Source organism: Callorhinus ursinus, unplaced genomic scaffold (assembly GCF_003265705.2).
Source record: "Callorhinus ursinus isolate GAN/ISIS: 27379988/994484 unplaced genomic scaffold, GSC_fseal_2.0 scaffold12, whole genome shotgun sequence".
In the NCBI taxonomy this organism is placed as follows: Eukaryota; Metazoa; Chordata; class Mammalia; order Carnivora; family Otariidae; genus Callorhinus; species Callorhinus ursinus.
The window spans coordinates 59,104,336-59,123,624 of NW_027397074.1; the positions used below are offsets into that span (position 1 = coordinate 59,104,336).

General features: G+C 37.0%; 1 protein-coding gene across 1 annotated transcript in view; it reads left to right on the forward strand.

The window, feature by feature from the left end:
* The window catches only part of CFTR (CF transmembrane conductance regulator), a 166,168-nt gene that overhangs the window by 13,777 nt on the left and 133,102 nt on the right, over positions 1–19,289 (forward strand). Inside the window, exons 2-3 of the mRNA XM_073899110.1 lie at positions 13,919–14,029; positions 17,902–18,010. Of these exons, the coding sequence (XP_073755211.1) occupies positions 13,919–14,029; positions 17,902–18,010 (220 nt within the window). The remainder of the gene's footprint in view (positions 1–13,918; positions 14,030–17,901; positions 18,011–19,289) is intronic.

The window sequence follows — 19,289 nt, forward strand, 5'->3', positions numbered from 1 at the left end:
AGAACTGCAATATATACAAATAAAAGTGACTATATAAGACATTAACTATTCCATAAATACAAAGATATAGTTAATTTCTTGCTCCCAAATAAAGGCTGAAATGATTATGTAACATTTATGCACATTTTCTTGGTCCTGTATGTTTGCCTTTTCCACAATGTTATATTTCGAAATTGAGATGCCTCTTATAACTGATGTCAAAGGAAACTTGTCAGCCACCAGGCCCAGGGATGAATTATAGTATGGAAACTTAGCAATATATCGAAGGTATATATTCCTGTGACCTCAGTTGAATTATTTGTACTGGTTGCACCTCACAAGGTTGACTTTTAACTTAAATTTAGTTTCTTGCTTGAAATTTCTTGAGAAAGATTACTCTGGGAACTAGTTTAGAAAGAAACAGTTAATATTTAGTGTGAAGTTTGTCAGCCCAGACTCTGTAATTAAAGTAGAAGCTGCCCAAGCTCAGCACTTCACCGTGCCTTAAAATTATCCTGCCTGTCCTACAGGTGAATGTGTTATGAATGCAGCTTGTCACTGTAACCCTATTCATAGCTGTGAATAGCTAAGAGTGAGTCAAAAGAGTATTTTTGATCTGAATGTGAAGAAGGCTTAGAAGAAAACTTTAATTATGATACTAAAGAGAAAGGGGTAGGTAATTGCATGAGTAAGTGTATGATATTGAAAATTTCTTTTAAAAAACTGTATTTTTAATGTAATGTTTCTTTTTGGAAAGGCTAGTACTAAATTGATGGTGAGTTTTATAATCAATGTCACTGTATTAGGTGGTGTAAATATGATAAAGTATTGTAAAACCATGACGATACCTGATGTGACTTGTTAGCATTCCATGGAGATTGCACAATTCTGTTAGGCTGGGGTGAGACCTTGTGTGAGCAGGAATGCCAAAGATACGGTGGGTTGTTAACTGAGCTTGGCCCAGTGCATCCATAGGGACATACTCACTTCTTCAGTGTGGAAATAACCAATGACAGATGATAGTATTTTACAATATGTGCAAAGAGATATCAGGGGAACCTCTCCTCCATAGTGGGCACTAAGTGAGTTAACCTGACTGTCCAGGAACATGTTTGGATGAATCCAGTATGCTAAAATTTTCATACAATACATATGAGAATGTGTGATGTTTCTAATTCCTATTTTTAAAATAGTAAAACATGCTTAAAAATATTGACACCTCAAATCAAAATTTGGTGAGCTCCTTGAGGTATCTCTGGGGAACACCAGGGGGTGGGGCCCATAGTTTGAAAACCACTGAGCTAGTCTTCCCTCCCATATTGGTTGTCCTTGACCTTCTCTTGAGTTTCTTAGTTCACCTACTCTATACTCAGAGAAAATAGTCTCACATTCTACTTTGTGTCTAATCCTTATTGTCAACTCCTAGGTGGCAATATATAGTGGAAGAAGCATGTACTTTGGAATCAGACAAACCTGGCTGGAATCCTTATTATTATATATCCTATATATATTCTTATATATATAATTCTTTGTGACTTATTAACAGTGTGATATTGGGCAATTTACTTATCTTCCAATGATGATATTATGCTCATCAGTACAATCAGTTATCCTCATTTAACACAGCTCGGCATTATTATGATATCTAACATTCATTGAGTGTTTACTGTGTGTATTAGTCAGGGTCAGAGAGGTCAGAGAAACAGACCAATAGGATATACCTATATACATATGATTTATTCTAAGAATTGGATCACATGATAATGAAGGCTGGCAAGTGCAAAATCTGCAGGGTGGGCCGGCAGGCTGGGGACCCAGGAGAGCCGATGTTCCCATTTTATTCTGAAGGCAGTGCACTGGAGAATTCTCTCTTGCTTCAGGAGGCCAGCCTTTTGTTCTATTTAGGCATTCAACTGACTGTATGAGACCCACCTATATCATGGAGGGCAATCTGCTTTACCCAAAGTTCATGATTTAAATATAAATCTCATCCAAAAACACCCTCTAAGTGAACACATAAAACTAAGTACTTTCCATGTATTAAATGACAGCAATTAACGCTAGACATAGAGTAGTTCCTTAATAAATGGTAAAGACTGCCATCAGCATGATTATTGTAATTAATTTTTATCCATCTTCACCACCAGGCTCTAAGAAAATACTTCTCTAAGTTTAACCCTCCTCTTTTGTGAACTAGGCCCAGTGAATTCTCTGAATTATGGAGATCACATTCCCTGAAATTTCCTGCCCAATTCCACATCTGCAGCCTGTGCTTTGCCATTGTTTTTTTTTTTTTTTTTTTGCTTTTCTTTTTTTTTATTATGTTCAGTTAGCCACTGTATAATACATATTAGTTTTTGATGTAGTGTTCAACGATTCATTAGTTACATATAACACCCAGTGCTCATCACAACACGTGCCCTCCTTAAAACCCATCACTCTGTTACCCCCGCCATCTGCTTTATCTCCCACTTTTAACCTTATACTTCAGTCTTCAGAGTACCCCCTTTGTTCAGTTGTCCCTCTGCATGCACTGTCCTAACATGGAGTTTTTCTGTTGCTGGGGGCCAGTGTATTAGTTTGCTAGAGCTGCTGTAACAAAGCACCAAAACCTGGGTCATTTAAACCACAGACATTTATTGTCTTACAGTTCTGAATTCGAAAAGTCCGAGATCAAGGTGTCCGCAAGTTTGGTTTCTTCTGAGGCTGGGAGGAATCTGTCCTGTGCCTCTCTCCCAGCTTCTGGTGGTTTGCCGGCACTCTTGGCATTCTCTGACTTGAAGAGGCCTCACTTTGACCTGTGCCCTCATCTTCACCTGGCATTCTCTCCATGTCTCTGTCTCTATGTCCAAATCTCCTTTTTAAAATAAGGACACCAGTTGTATTGGGTTAGGGCCCATTCTAAATGAACTCATTTTTACATGATCACCTCTGTAAAGATCCTATCACCAAATAAGGCCACATTCTGGGGTATTGAGGGTTAGGATACCAGCATCACTTTTTTGGGGGGAACACAATTCAATTCCTAATAGTAACAGTGTTCAGAAACAGAATGAAATATGGAAGCAATTTGAAACTGTAAAGTATAATACACATAAGGAGTTACACTTGTTTATGAACCTTTTAAAAAGCTATGTATGTTTCATCTCATGTACAGAAATGACATGCAGATAATGCAGAAGATGTCAAGTGACATGATTGTCAAAGAGGGTAGAATAAAAGGGGCCATTTGCTCTTGGGTAGAATGAAGAATTACTTTCCATTTATAAAATGTTGGTACATCTCCATTAAGAATAAATAGAATGAAGGTCAGACATTTGGAAGAATGTTTTGGTAATGAAGGGTGTTAAATATGAAAATGTTTTATTGAGGGGAATTAAATAATCTTGGCTAGAAATGATTATTGGCTTTAAGTTATGACTCAGAAATGTTATTTAAGAATGTTCACTAAGCAAGCCCTAACATTTGAGGGTATAGCATACAAGGGTATAGACCCCTTGACATTTACACTGCATTTACCATAGACTTGAAAAAGTGTTGACTTTGTTTTTGGCTTTTAATACATTTGAACAGGAGTACTGGCTGAACAGCACATATATGCAATCATATCACTGTCCTCAGATGGGCTATAGACATCCCATCTTTGAGTTATTAGTTAATACATTAATTTATTCTGTTTGTTGTTGTCCTAAACCCTGGAGAAGACAATGGAGATATAAAGATTTATATGACATGTTGTTCAAGAAGTTAGTCTTATAAGGAAAATAAACTAGCAAAGTATAATGTGGTAACATTAGTTTAGCAATTTTGAAAATAATTGAGTGACAATTATGTGCTATATGATAGGTGGAGGGGATACAGCAGGAAAAGAAAAGATCTATAAGTTCTTTGCCCTTATGGAGCTGACAGTGCAGTATGTTTGGAGACAGGGGGGATTGTAGACAAGTAAACAGACAGTTTGTGGTTATGGCTCAGGTGGAGGAAGTGCGGGCAAGGATGGAGCACACAGGAAGAAAATTAAACCTGGATTGCAGAGAGGCTCACGCATACATAATTTATATGACACTATTTCCGTGCATTTCTTGGAAACATAGGTCAGATTTTATTGCAAGGGATTTATTGATTTTTCTTCAGGGTAAGTTGGCCCTAGTTGGTATTGGTACAAAACCAAAAAATGCCCTGCTAGGTGATGAGACTAGGAGAATCCTTTTAAAAATTCAGAGCCCCCTTATCACCAGTGGTTTCATCCAGTGGGAACTCCTGCAGAGTTCAAAAGGAAGAGAATCTGCCTCGATATTTCCTGGAAAGTTCATTTTCCTAAAGTGCATATGGAAGCAAGAGATCATGACATTTTAAGATCACAGTAATTCCTAAATGCCTATACAATGATTTTCACTAAACTATCATGACTTGTGTTATGATTTGTGTTTTCAGTGACCTGATTAGAAAGGTGACCATTTTGAACTCTTAAATTGCTTATTAGGATCAGTTAATAATTCAGTCATCTATTATTGTGTGTTTTACAGTTGGGGGTAAAAAAAGCTACTTGGGGTGTTTATGGACCTTTATTTACCCATATGTTTCTTATACAATAAAAGATGTAAATATTAAGTGAAGGGGATTTAAAGTTAGGCTCTTACTGTAGAGTTTTATTTCCTTGGTCAGCCTTGAACCACTGGCTGGCTCCATGCCTCTGTCAGGCTCCTTTTTTTCTGGGATTCACAGTGGGGCAAGGGTACTGCCACCTCTCCTCCTCCCTGAACCTCTTAGGAGTTTTATTGTCAGTGTCATCCCCCCCCCCAAATATCAAGGCTCCAAGAAAATGAGAAATAGCATTAGCATTGCTCCACAAACTTAGGAACAGGATCTGAAATTTAAATCTTGAGTCATGCAATGTGTTACTGAAGGGAGAAGAAAGAGAAAGGATATTAAATTTACCTTTCAATGCTATAATTTGCAATTTGCCTTCTAAGGGTGAAGTAATAGCAATAGAAGCATAAAACGGGTTAAAATGCCACCAATAACCAAATTCCACATATAGTTTGAAGATGGGAAATCATCTGAAGCTGGGAAGTCTGAATCCAATGCCCTGCTCCTATTTGAATCATTCTGAGAAGTAATCATGTGTGAGAGGACAGACAGCATAAATAAATTAAAGTGAAGTGAAGGTTAAGATAAATGAGAAAAATTCTAAAATGTGACTGACCATTTATCTGGTTAGATGATTTCAAGCAGAACCCTCGAGACTAACTTTATCATGACTGAATTTAAAAAATCATCAACTTTGTTTTCCTGATGCAGCATGTATCAGTGTTACCCTGGGAGTATTAGTTTTTAACGATCTTTATTTTAGAACGTTTCCAAGGTGGCCTCCAACCTCCATTTTATCATTCCATTTCTCAAGCAAAATAAACAAATGAATAGACATCTTTGAATAAACTGTGTTGGGTGGAACCACACTGTATTTTATTTTTTTTAATTTTGGGAAAAGTTTCGTCAAGGCAGTAAGTAGCAAGCATATTTCAGAGAAGATTTGATAAGTAGTGATACTTGTTGTGCACATAGTGAGTGATCATTAAGTGATTTGGGTTTTGAAGGTCGTGACGGTTAGCTTCTGCTTTGCCTATGGAGGCTCAGCCCCCTGACTCCACAAGGGGATTACTGTCCCCGGGAGAGGCATATCATCTCCCCACTGTGAGAGACACTTTAACAGAGAAAAATCAAGTACCTTTGATTCCAGATGTTGAGTTAATTCTAGAATGAAAACCAGGGCTTGGAAAGGTTGTGGATATTTTATTGCTGAAGAATGCAGAAGCCCATCAGAGACTGTTTACTTAGGGTCCTAGTCATGGTGTCGGAACAAAGAGCTTCTATAAAGGATTCAGGCTTCTAGAAAAAGGGAGGGAATACCAGGTAAATGGTATAGTTATAAAACAAATACCACCAAAGTTAAATCAGTATATGATGTGGGTGATATCCTTAATGTATCATTCATGTGAAGTAGGTTTTTTTCCTACCTTAGAGAGAAGAAGAGACAGAACTTGTTCTCCTTCTTTGCCTCTCAGCTCGCACTGGGCATGCTCAGAACCGCCGCTCCACTCCGTTCTCCAGAATGCGATTGTCTAAAATAACAGTAAGAGTGCTGAGGTTCTGACAGTCACACAAGTTTCTCTCTGTCAGCTTTTACAAATGCCAGCCAGTAACCCAGTGGCATTTCTACCGTCAAATCTTAAGGCCAATCCATTTCCCCGCTTCCTTATTTTCTTGGTTTCAAATATATTTCTTATTGCCAATGGAAATAAAACCCAGAAATTGGAGAGCGATGGTGTCACTTGTCTTTCTTGGTTAGTAAAGAGCTCCTAAAAGTGAACTTATATAGGATGCAGCAATTTTATGGCGCAGTTAATCAACCTATCTTTCTAGTCAGTTGTTCCAGCTACAGTAAATTTGGTGGCTTTTGTTGGTGGCTTCATGCCCAGATAGAATAAAAAGCAAACAAAAATCATGGAATACCACTCTGAGGCTGCCTTTCAAAAGTACATGGGCATAGGCTATGAATCACAATGCTCTGTTTCTTCTCTGTTATCGTTCAAGATGGGTGGGAATTTTTGTACCATTGCTTGTTGTCTCAATTGATTGAACCCCTGAAATCCAGTGAGTTAGGTTGAGCGGGTACAAGTGGTTTTTTGTCAATGGTACCCATTCCTCAGTTTCTTTACGCTTTTATCGCCATGGTCACTTTTTCTGTATTTATAGTAGTTTCAGCTGTGAAGCACCTTGCTTCTGGGGGATAGGAAATAAGCAATTTGCACCACTTACGGTGCATGTCACCAATCTTTAGATCCTTTCACGGGAAGGGTGTTAATCACTCGCGGTAGCCACCCACGCACTAACCTGTTTAAAAGGGCTTAGAGTGTCAAAGTCACTATAATAAGACTTTGCCTTTCAGGAGTTCTAGGGGTAAAAAATAAAATGGGGTAAAACTTTCCAAAATCGACACAATTTCTGTATGCTATTTGTCTTAATACCAACTTTATTGAGATATTATTCACATGCCAAACCCTTTACCCGTTTAAAACATTCAATTCAGTGGTTTTGGCAGATAGTGAAACTATCAATTTTAGAATACTTTCAGGGTGCCTGGGTGGCTCAACCGGTTAAGCGTCTGCCTTCGGCTCAGGTCATGGTCTCGGGGTCCTGGGATCGAGCCCCGCATTGGGCTCTCTGTTCAGCGGGGAGCCAGCTTCTCCTTCTCATCCTCTGTGCTTTCTCTCTCTCAAATAAGTAAATAAAATCTTTAAAAAAATTTTTTTAGAATACTTTCCTCACTCTGGAAGGAAACTCCATACCTATAAGCAGTCATTCCCCATCCCCTACCCTACCCCAGACAGCTGCGAATTTGTTTTCTGTCTCTATAGATTGACGGTTCTGGGCATTTCATGTAAGTGGAAACTTGTAGTTTTTGTGACTGACTTCTTCCACTTAGTGTGATGTTCTCAAGATATGTCCATGCTGCACTATGTGTCAGTACATCATTCTTTTTTATCACTGAGTAATATTCTAGTTGTAGGAATACCCATTTATCCATTCAGCAAATAATATTTGGATTATTTCTACTTTTTTGCCTGTTATAAAAAATGCTGCTATGAACATTTGTGTACAAGTTTTGGCACAGACATCCGTTTTCATTTCTCCTGGGCATGTACCAGCAAGTAGAATTGCTGGGTCAGAGGGTAACTTTATGTTTCATATTTCGCGAACCTTTCAGGCTATTTTTTCAAAGTGCCTGCATCATTTTACATTCCCACCGCAGGGGATGAAGGTTCTAATTTTTCCACATCTTTTCAACACTTATTATTGCCTGTCTTTTTTATGATAGCCAATCCTAGCGGCTGTGAGGTGGTATCTCATTGTGGTTTTTGATTTACATTTCCCCAATGGCTAATGAGCTTGAAAATCCTTTCATTTGCTTTTGTATATCTTTTTTTGGAGAAAAATCTATTCAAATCCTTTGCCCCTGACTAAATTGAGTTGTCTTTTTATTATTGAGTTATGAGAGTCCCTAAATACTTGAGATAAAACTCTTTTTATCAGATATATGATTTGCAAAAATTTTCTCCCATTCTTTGGGTTATTTTTCCACTTTCTTGACAGTGTCCTTTAAAGCATAAAAGTGTTTAATTTTTATGATGTTGTTTATCTTTTTTTTTTCTACTGTTCCTTGTGCCTTTGGTGTTATATCTAAGTGTATGCTGTTTTTTTTTTAATTTGTCCTAATATGGCACATTTGATACAAGTATAGGCTTTGGTATCACAGTCTTATTTTTTTTTTTTTTTTTTTTTTTAAGATTTTATTTATTTAATTGACAGAGAGAGAGGGAACACAAGCCGGGGAAGTGGGAGAGGGAGAAGCAGGCTTCCCGCGGAACGGGGAGCTCGATGCGGGGCTCGATCCCAGGACCCTGGGATCATGACCTGAGCCGAAGGCAGTCGCTTAACGAACTGAGCCACCCAGGCGCCCCCACAGTCTTATTTTTTTAATTATAACTCTTCTGTGGGCAAAAGCTGTTAAGCTCTCTCAGGCTCAGTTATTCATCTGTAAGAGGGAGATAATACTAGGACTTATGAATTGTTGTGGGGGTCAGATGAAATAATATATGTGAAATCCCTAGCATTTTACAGGGCTGTGGTAAAACTCTATTAATCTTAGCTGTTACTATTGTTATAATTTCAGTAATAATAAACTTTAGCACTCTGAAAATTAAACTGAAGCCAAGCGATTTTGTACATGAAGAAGCATGTAATAAGGTACATTTGTACTGCTTTATAGACAACATTGAATTTGGCCCCCATGAAAACCAGGTAAAGTAGTCATGGTAGTTGTTCTTTCCATCAGGAGCTGTAGCTGAGAGATCCAGAGCCTTTTCCAAGGTCACATGACTGGAAAATGATAGAGACAGGGTGAGAGCCTAGAGTGGTTTTTTCTTAAATTCACTGATTCATTTTCTTCAGTAACAGATTATAGTAGGAGTCAGGTGACTGGCATTTGTAGTCTTCATGATGAAGTAGTAGACAACCATATCAGGGGGGAAAAATAATTTTGTGGGAAATTAGCACTGATAGTGAACAGTATGTGAGAATCATGGAGTTAGAACACATTTGACTAGAGGGTTGCCTGGGTGGCTCAGTCAGTTAAGCATTGGTCTTCAGCTCAGATCATGATCCCAGGGTCCTGGGATTGAGCCCTGCTGTCCGGCTCCCTGCTCAGTGGGGAGCCTGCTTCTCCCTCTGCCTCTCCCCCTGCTTGTACTTGCTCTCTCTCTCTCTCTCTCTCTCTCTCTCTCTCAAATAAATAAAAATCTTTAAAAAAAACCCACATTTGACTAGAAAGTTTATGTTGGATAGCCATAACAAGTAATGGATTATAACTGTATGTTCCTTCTAATTAAAAAAGAACTTCCTCCTTATTTCCAAAGTTAGACATGCTCATAGTTAAACATTGGAGAATATAGATAAGCAAAAAAGAAAATATCTTTTCAGACATTTCCTTAATATGCATACATTCCTAATACACTTATATTTAGAAGCATCTTATAAAATGGGCAGATAGATTTTCTACTTAACCTCATGCTTCCTTAGGCATGAGGTTAAATTAATTTATATTAGGATGCCTGTATGGCTATAAATTCTGGACTTCCAGAAGATTTTTCAGAATTGGATCATTGTCTTTTGTTAAGCAGCAATTATCTTTCTAGATTGTCTAAAATTTATTGACTACATTTACTATACTGTTCACTCATCTAGAGAAAGAAAAAGAACTTCTACTGTTCTCCTGGTAAAATTAGACCCTCATGAATAATTAACTCTCAAACACAAAAATGGCTGATCTTTAGCAGAACATGTTCTTTCTAAAGGTTTTCAAGCTAACTCAAGTGGCTATTACTTATAAATTCACCATTTTATGGACAAGCAGCAAACACTGTTTAAACACATCTGGAATCAGAGAATGTAGACTCCCTGACCTGACCCTCACCCCAGAGCTATGACTTTGGGGTATACCTGTGAAGCCTATAAGATTTACACAGGACTTTTGAGGGCCAGATACCACTACTGTCTCAAGTGTTATTTTCACTAAAATTCACTGAGAAAAATACATCTATGAGATAATATTGAATCTAAGTTGATAAAACAACTGTGACATTTGAAGTATTATTTTATGATTTTTTTCTTTAAATCCTTATAAGGATGAGAATGACTTCTGGTCTCTAATCAGTCCTTCCCATCATAGCCATTTATCAAAAAACAAAAACAAACAAACAAAAGAAGCAACACCCCCCCAAAAAAAGCCCAAAGCAAAATGATAGCGCTTTGCTGCAGAAATTTGAGATTATCACAGTATGTTCAAGTGATTCCCCCTATTTCCTCTGCATTGAACTTGAACATTTCCTTCAATTAGGACTATCCAGATTATTTGGGCTAGTCCAAACTCAAGGTAAATAAGTTGGATGATGAGAATACCTCTGCTATATTTAAATTTGTGTACACAAAATAGAGTAATTTCTGCTTACTTCCTCAAGTCTTAATTATTTCATGCAAAAAGGAAAAAGGCTATTAGTCTTTGAGTGTATCAGTTTGTCAGCATTTGGGAGAAGTGTTGTGCAACCAGTACTTGTTGAATTTGCTCTTTTATTTCATTTGGCCAGTGAAAGAAAATGTATAGTGAAATACTGTGGAAGCATGATTGTTTTATACAGACAAAATCATTTTGAACTGAAAAGGTCTAACACCTGAACTTCATCTTAAATTCTAGCACTTGAAAATGTCAGATGTCTCTGTTGGATTAAAAAAGCCAAATGTCAAATGGGAAAATGATTATAAGCTCTAATTATATGGTTTTACGGGGATAGGTTTTGTGAAAACCAAGCCTTTAATAGTGGCGATGATTGAAAAATTATTTTCATTATAAGAAATTACAAGTCACTCTATGCAGAAATTGGAAGTATTGTCCTAAGAAATGAAATTAATTAAAAACAATTTCTTCTGTGTGTGTGTGTGTGTGTGTGTGTGTGTGTTTAAAAAAATGAAGTGATAGCATCTTTCCTCAATAAAACCTGAAGCCTCGGGGCGCCTGGGTGGCTCAGTTGGTTAAGCGACTGCCTTCGGCTCAGGTCATGATCCTGGAGTCCCTGGATCGAGTCCCGCATCGGGCTCCCCGCTCGGCGGGGAGTCTGCTTCTCCCTCTGACCCTCCCCCCTCTCATGTGCTCTCTCTCTCTCATTCTCTCTGTCTCAAATAAATAAATAAAATCTTAAAAAAAAAATAAAAATAAATTACTTTAAAAAAAATAAAAAAAATAAAACCTGAAGCCTCATATAGTTTTGTGAATACAATAGTTTATCTGGGATACTAGACCTTTGGAAACTGTCACAATTTCTAAGACCATTTTTAAAGTCCATTATCGCTACATAGTGACTGGTTATGAATGAAGAAGGATAAAATTAATTAGAGATGAGAGGAAGAGACGGTGGGAGCAAATTCGAAGAGGAGAAGGAACAGGGTTTATTGTTTTTGGTTGTTCCAGGCGTACCTGCCTTGCTTCATGAGCCACCTGATGCTCATTGATTCCCAATGAAAGAAATACGGAAGCAGAAATCCTGACCAGGAATTCCTAAATTCTATCCAAGTATGTTTAACCTACTCAGCATTATTCAAAAGGAGTGGTGGCTGGAGTTTTACAATGACTAATATTCCATAGAGTGTCTAAGTGTAGATATCTGGGGAATTTTTTGTTTTGTCTTTGTTTTTGCATTTCTAAGATTGGCTTGATGCAGGCATGGAGAGCTCATTGGAGCAGAAATTTCATTCAGTGTTATCAGTTATCAGAATACATTTTTTTTTTCTCTAGGGTAAGTCTGGTAATTGCTAGGCAGCCTAAGGTCAACAATTTTAGTTCTTCACTTTAAGCCAAGTTTCTATTTCAGGATACAAATATGGGTTTACTGTGGTAAACCTATCAGGAAACACCAAATTTTATTAATAATTGTAAATGGCTAACTTGAGTTTTAACATTACTGAATACGTTTAGTTTGATGATGCTGGGCTATGGAACTCTAGATAATCAAACCTATATATCAAGGTGTAATGTACATATTAGAATGGACACAAATTACACAGGGAAGCTTTTTATAGAGGCAGCCAACAAATTATATTACTTTAAAATGAGCTTGAGACTCATTCGTGGGAATGATCATCAGATATTAGATATGGACCAAAAGGTGTATGTTTATATATTTTTTTAAAGAGATGAAAAGATTTATTTTTTAATTTCCTGCAAATGTCTTCTGGTATTTGGAATTTACAGATAGTAAAATTCTGTTTATTTGTAAATTTGCTATCATATTTTAATCTCAAACATATTAACATGCAATGTTTGTTAATAGATGGAGTATATTTTCCTTTTTACTAGGCCTTCTGTAGATCCCTTCCTTTCTGTCTTCAATACCATTACCCTTGTCTCAAGTCTTTCAACCATCTGGTGGTTAGTGATCTTCTGCAGTTGGCCCTCTCTGGCTGAGCAGATTGTTAAATTTTCAGGAAGTTCGTGAGCTCGTTGTTAAGTACAACTAGTATTAAAATTAAATGATATAAACATATAATTAAATTATATTAAAACAAAGGTAATAAAAACTCAAAAGTTGTCACTACCTAATTTGACATTTTTTTATTATCTATGCTGTTGAGGTTATTTACCTTCATTGTAGCTGAAAGGTAAACATACTTTGTTATAATATGCAACTGTGTATCTCTTCCCAACTCTGTGTTCAGTGACTTCACATTTGGTAGCTTGAAACTGATCACAGTGGGAGTATTTATACCACAGAAATTGGCAAATGACTTAAGTCACTTTTTTTTTTTTCCTGGAGAAGGGCTGGGTAAAGATTGGCCTGCCTACCACCTGCACGTGGTCAGGTTTTGGGCTTCCTACATCTAGACTCTTATCTCTGTGAAGATTATTTTGTCTTATCCATACTAGTTAGAAACAATATACTTGAAAATAACTGAAAGAAAAGAAAAGAACTGGGGTATCCTGTCTAACTACTGACCATACTAACTTCACTAGTTTCCATCATAAATTGTTCTTTATTAGAGGGCAGATGTGTGTAACTGCTGTGGGGTGAGGAGACAGAACGTAGAGCTATGATCCCAACCCTCAAGTAATGATTCAGAAGTGATAATTAGGTCAACAAATTAATACAAACTATTCATTAATCCTTCAGCTATAGTCAATTCATTCAACAAATAGCTTCTTGTTGAAGACCATGTACTTACAAGAACAACACTGTATAAGGGTATTGATTGAGGGTCAATCTTCTTATCATTCATAGATCATTTTATATTTAAAGTGGTATTCAGTGCTTATAAATTCCTAGTATCTCGTTATTTGGGGCAGCTTTTTAAAAAAGATTATTTGAGAGAGAGAGAGCAGGGGGGGAGAGGGGCACGGGGAGAGGGAGAGGGAAACTCAAGCAGAGCCCAATGCCAGCCTTGATCTCATGACCATGAGATCAGCCCTGAGCCAAAACCAAGAGTCAGATGCTTAACCAACCGAGCCACCCAGGTGCCCCTGGGGCAGTTTTGTTTTTTAAAGAATACTTTTAATATAGAATGTGTAGTGGCTTGTTTTTTCCTCTGGGAAGGATTCTACTATCATTCCTGATCCTTTCTCTCAGTCACATTAGTTCAGAGGTATTGGTGTTTTATACAGATGTGTCCTATAAGATATGAAGCACTGATGTTTTTATAAGTTGGAATATTTTATTCTCATATTTATGCACCCAGCATTTCCCACCTGCCAGAAGATGTAAAACAGTATCAGATTCCAAATCTATATTGGAGAAATCAAGTGAATATTTACATCTGTCCCTTCTCTTTGTTTTAGCTGGACCGGACCAATTTTGACAAAAGGGTATAGACAGCGCCTGGAATTATCAGACATATACCAGATCTCTTCTGCTGATTCTGCTGACAATCTGTCTGAAAAATTGGAAAGGTATGTTCATGCACATTGTTCATTAGTTGAGGGGTGGAATTAATACTATTAATTATTAATACTCTAGATGATGGAGAGCTAACTTATTAGATGGCTTAATTCTCAAAATGGCGTATTTAAAATAGGAGCATTTTATTTTCTTGCTGGAGTCTTGACCAATTAAGAATTTAACAAGAAAGGTTGAAAGATTAACCATTTTCCTGATAAATGACTTTTTTTCTGAAAAATAATTCTAAGTTACCTGTCTTTAAAGAATGTTAAGTGGATTTTGTGAAGACTTGAAGTAGCATCTTTATGAAGCCAATTGTGTGTATTTGCCTCCAAAATCTTAATATGTGAATATGAATGTACATACTTGGAAATCTTAAGGTAATGGCTATTGGATATTGAAAAAAATGTAATTATTTCATATTTTCGAGTACATATTGAATGCTAGGTAATCTCCTCTCAGCTCTTGGAGGAAAGCATCATTACTTCCATCTTTCAGAGAGCAAACTGAGGCTTAGAGAGGTGATGGAATTTTCCAGCTAATGACTGACAGAGCTGTGATTCTAATGCAGATCTGCCCTTAATCACCTCCTCAGGATCAGTGCTTCCCATTGTGGACAAGTTCTCAGAGTTCCCTTTTCTAAGAGTGTTGGTTAGAACCCTTTTGATTGCCAGTGACAGAAACCCGATTAACTAGCTTAAATAAATAGAAGGAATTTGTTGGCTCCTGTAGCTTAACCTGTGTGAGGGGTGTAGGCAGAGAACTGGCCTCAGAGACTCAGTGGAACCAGAGACTCTGATGCCACTTGGTGGCATTTGCTTGTGCTGGTTTTATCCTTTCAGACCAGATTCCTCCATGCAGCGGTTCTCTAGAACTCAGCTCATTTCTTTACAAACCACAGAGAAAAGAGCCCTTTCTCCCTGGCCAAATGTGAAAAATCCCAGAGACTCTAGGGTCACACACTCATTCCTTAGACCAAAGGAAAAACAAACAAACAAAAAAGAAAAAGTAGCTACTAAATGATTGCCCCAAAATGAAAAAAGTTGAGACGTAATTTGTTTACCTTATTTTCATGAAACTCATTTCCCTTTAAAAAAATATTTTCAGGGGCGCCTGGGTGTCTCAGTCGTTGAGCGTCTGCCTTCAGCTCAGGTTATGATCCCGGGGTCCTGGGATCGAACCCCACATTGGGTTCCCTGCTCAGTAGGAAGCCTGCTTCTCCCTCTCCCACTCCCCTGCTTGTGTTCCCTCTCTCACTGTGTCTCTCTCTGTCAAATAAATAAATACAATCTAAAAATAAAATAAAATAAAATAAATATTTTCACGGCAAAGTAAGATATTCAGCCTTATTTTTCTTGATTTTATTCAAAGAATCAGGTTAGTGGGAATAATAGATTCGTATTTCCAAGATCAAGGACCAATTCCTGTTATTGAGCACGTACTGTGTGGAAATGCCATGAAAGCAAGGATATTTTGGTTGGTTTGGTTTGGTTTATTTATGATGTATCCCCCAGTGCCTAGAATAGGGTCTGGCATATAGTAGATGCTCAATAAATATTTGTGGAATGAACGATAATTGAATGTGAAATGACTAGTATTATGTAAAAACCTGTAATACTGTTGCAGAGATAAAATATATAAATATAATACATTGTAGGTATATCAGTAAGTTCACAATAAAATAGTAGATATTGAATACCTAAGTTCTGAACGGTTGCCGAGGGAAAGATTAATCAGAGAAGGGCTAGGTTAATAAAAGACTGTGTACTCCAGATAAATTTTTATTTGTGGCCAAATAGAAGACACCTGAATTTGTAGGATTATCTGGCCTAAGAATTTTTTCTCCTGTTTTTATTGTATCTCCCATATAAATTCAATTAAAAATATACCTATTTTTTTTCAATTCAACAACTCTGTGCCAGTAGAAGTCCATCAAATTCTTTCTTACAAAATTTTGTCTTTATTTTATATCTATTTTCACCCTATACATTTCTATTTTTAAAAAAATAAAAATTTTTAAATTATAATAAATAAAAAAATAAAATTGTTATTTAGAATTTATGGAAACATTTTGGAAGAGTGACACACCATTTATAGTACTTTGTACCTCTGCATCCTTGGAAAGTGACCCTGGCCTCACATTTCATAACTGCCTTATGACAAAGGTCCTTAGATGGTTACCACGTAGTTGAGGCACATTGGACCATTTGGCTCAGTTTGCAACATTGAACCCTTTACATTACCCGCCCTGCAAACTGCACATCCGTTCCACGAGAAGCTACAAAATTGATAAGTATAGAGCTTCTTCCTTTGTGATTTAGCTCAGTGTTTGGGATTCTTACTGGGTCTGTTATGATGCGGCTGAAACCACACCTCCTCCTCTTCTCTGCTCATTCCTTCTCTCAGGCTATACATTGTTCAAATCCCACCCATTAAAAGAAATTCTCCCACTTTGCCTTTCCCTCACGTTGCTGCCCCATTCTCCCCCACCCCCAACTTCTTTCATAGCTATTATTTCACTGCTTTCCTGATCTCTCCACTTCTTCACCTTTCCTTTACACCTCAGCTCCCTGAAATATGGTTTCCATGTCTACCGTGTTGCTAAAATGACTTTGACCAGGGTCACCAGAAGTCTCTTAATGTAAAATAAAATGGCCTCTTCCTACATGACTTCATGTTGACCACTTCTTCCTGCCTTGAAACCATTTCTTTGTTCTATGTATCACCTCTCCTGACTTTCTCAACTGACTCATTCTTTGAAAGAGAGGCTGAATCTGCCTCCAAATTTAGCTTCTTACCCTGTTGTGAGTCACTGAATTATATGGCCAGGAGCAAGTCCTGTGTAGGAGTGAAAGAGTAGAGAGGCATATAGATGGGATAGGGTAGTTGGGCATTGTAGATAGTAGGCTTCTTGGGACAGCCAGAGTCCGTGCCCAGAGAATGCCATGTTTGTCCTCACATCTCAGTTGTGTGTTTATCCTTTGGGGTAACTTAAAAACACCTCTGATAATCACAGATGAATAGTAATGGACATAGCTCTTAATTAAAGAACTCTTTACCGAGTTCTTGCCTGTGAAACTTTTCATCTCTGTACAGTTTAGTAATGAAGATCAGGGTAAGATTTAGAGACATATTTTAACCACTTGGGAAGAGAAAGGGCTTTCATTAACAGATAGAAGTGGCTCTAATGTAAACATAATACACTGATGAACTGACAGTTTTTAAAAGAAGATTCATTGGATACCACCATTCTTTCAGACTATGTGGTCTCTTTTCCTACCAGAAAATATGGAATTTGATTCTCTTCTAATTTCCCAAAGACTTTTACTCTAATAAATGACTTTAATCGTTGAAAATGAAGTTTGACAGTATTTGTATCATACCCCTACATTTAAAAACAGCCACCTAGACAAGTTTTTCTAATGTTAAATAACAGAAAAGTCCACCTGACTTTATGTTGGTTTTTTTTTTTTGACAGTTAAATTTTGTAAAATCTACTACAATTCTAAACAAGTCAAGATCAAAAGGTGAAGGGGGAAAAAAGTTAAATTTTTGTTTATTTGTCACTTTGTCCCAAGCACAGTAATGTATACTCATAAGAGCCATACTTTATTTGTCCACCTCTTGCATTGCTTTAAAGAAGCCCAGAACCTTCCTTTAATACATAACATCTGACCTTGTCATGAAGTCAACTTCCCGAAAATTGATATATGGGGATGCATCAAATTCTGCCAAATATCTGAGTGTTGGTGTTGGAAGGTCTCCACAAGGTTTTTTTGGTCTCTTCAGTCACTTGGGTTAATCTCCTTAGATGTCTTTGTGAGACTAAAACTCAAATATTTGCACATGCAACTTATTGGTCCCGCTTTTTATTCTTTTGCAGAGAATGGGACAGAGAGCTGGCATCAAAGAAAAACCCCAAACTCATTAATGCCCTCCGGCGATGCTTTTTCTGGAGATTTGTGTTCTATGGAATCTTATTATATTTAGGGGTAAGGATCTCATTTGTAAATTCATTATGGATAATAAGTATATTCATTATTATGATTTTATTAATCCAAATAAATTATACTCATTTTTATGACTAGGGTAATCTCGTGTTCAGATAAAAGGACTAATTCAACTCCAAATACAAAGAAACCACTAAAACTCTAGTAGAGACAAGTAAAAATGCACTAAGGTGTCCTGAAATGCAGGTGGCAATCTACAATTTAAAGTGGGTTCATAAATAAATAAATAAATAAATAGGTTCAGTAAAATAAATTTCTTTGAAGAGGTTTATTTTCTGTTATGATCCCAAATCATGTTATCTTACTAGTATATGAGATTGCTGATGATTTATTTTTCTGTATTTGACAGTAGAATTTCAAGATACAATGTCAGGAGAAGAATGAGGTCAAGTTTAGCCAATTATCTACATGGATATCTGTGATATTTTGAAATCATATCTGCATACTGAGTTTCAAGAAAAAATAGCAAAAATTTAAAATTTGGCAGCGAGGTACGGTTGTGATATATTTTCTCAGTTTCTTAACATCTCCATCAGTGAGAAGACAGCTCCAGGCCTGAAAGCCCCAGGCTTTCTGGTATTTAAGTGTAGTCTGGGATGTTTCCCAGCTGCTGTTAAATGTGACTCGGATCTATTATTTTTTTATATCACCAGAGCATCATTTCATATCCTTGGTTGTAACCTGTAAAAGGCAATGATGGGTTGAAAACTTATTTAGTCCTTAAGTGAAGGCTGTGTACAATATTTGCCTTGGTAGAAGTACCGTCTGGATTCATATGTATTGTATTCATACTGGTCTGCATGCATTGGAGAATTAGCAGCGCCGTAGTGTCTAGTGTCTCCCCAAAAGATGCCATTCAGGTAGCATGTTTTTAAGAGTTTGTAGTTTGTACAAACCAAGAAAAAAATGCATTTAAAAAATTTATCTTGACAAAGATGATCACATTTAGATCCAGAACGTTTTGTAATGCTCTTGACAATCACCTGGAAAAATTCTTCTGACTTTTGAAATTATCTGTCATCCATCTATCCATCCTTGCATCCACCCACATCTACCTACCTACCTACCTACCTATTTACCTACCTATCGTCCATCTAATCTTTCTACCTCTCTATTCCTATAGAAACCTGCAACAGTTTGGGGGTGAAAATATTTTGTTCGTAAGTATGAGTAAGGCAGCTCAAGAATTAATTATCTTTTAAGATGTCTTTGAGGTGATTTTTCTCACTGAGAGCACTCAGAACTTTGGGAAACAATTTTT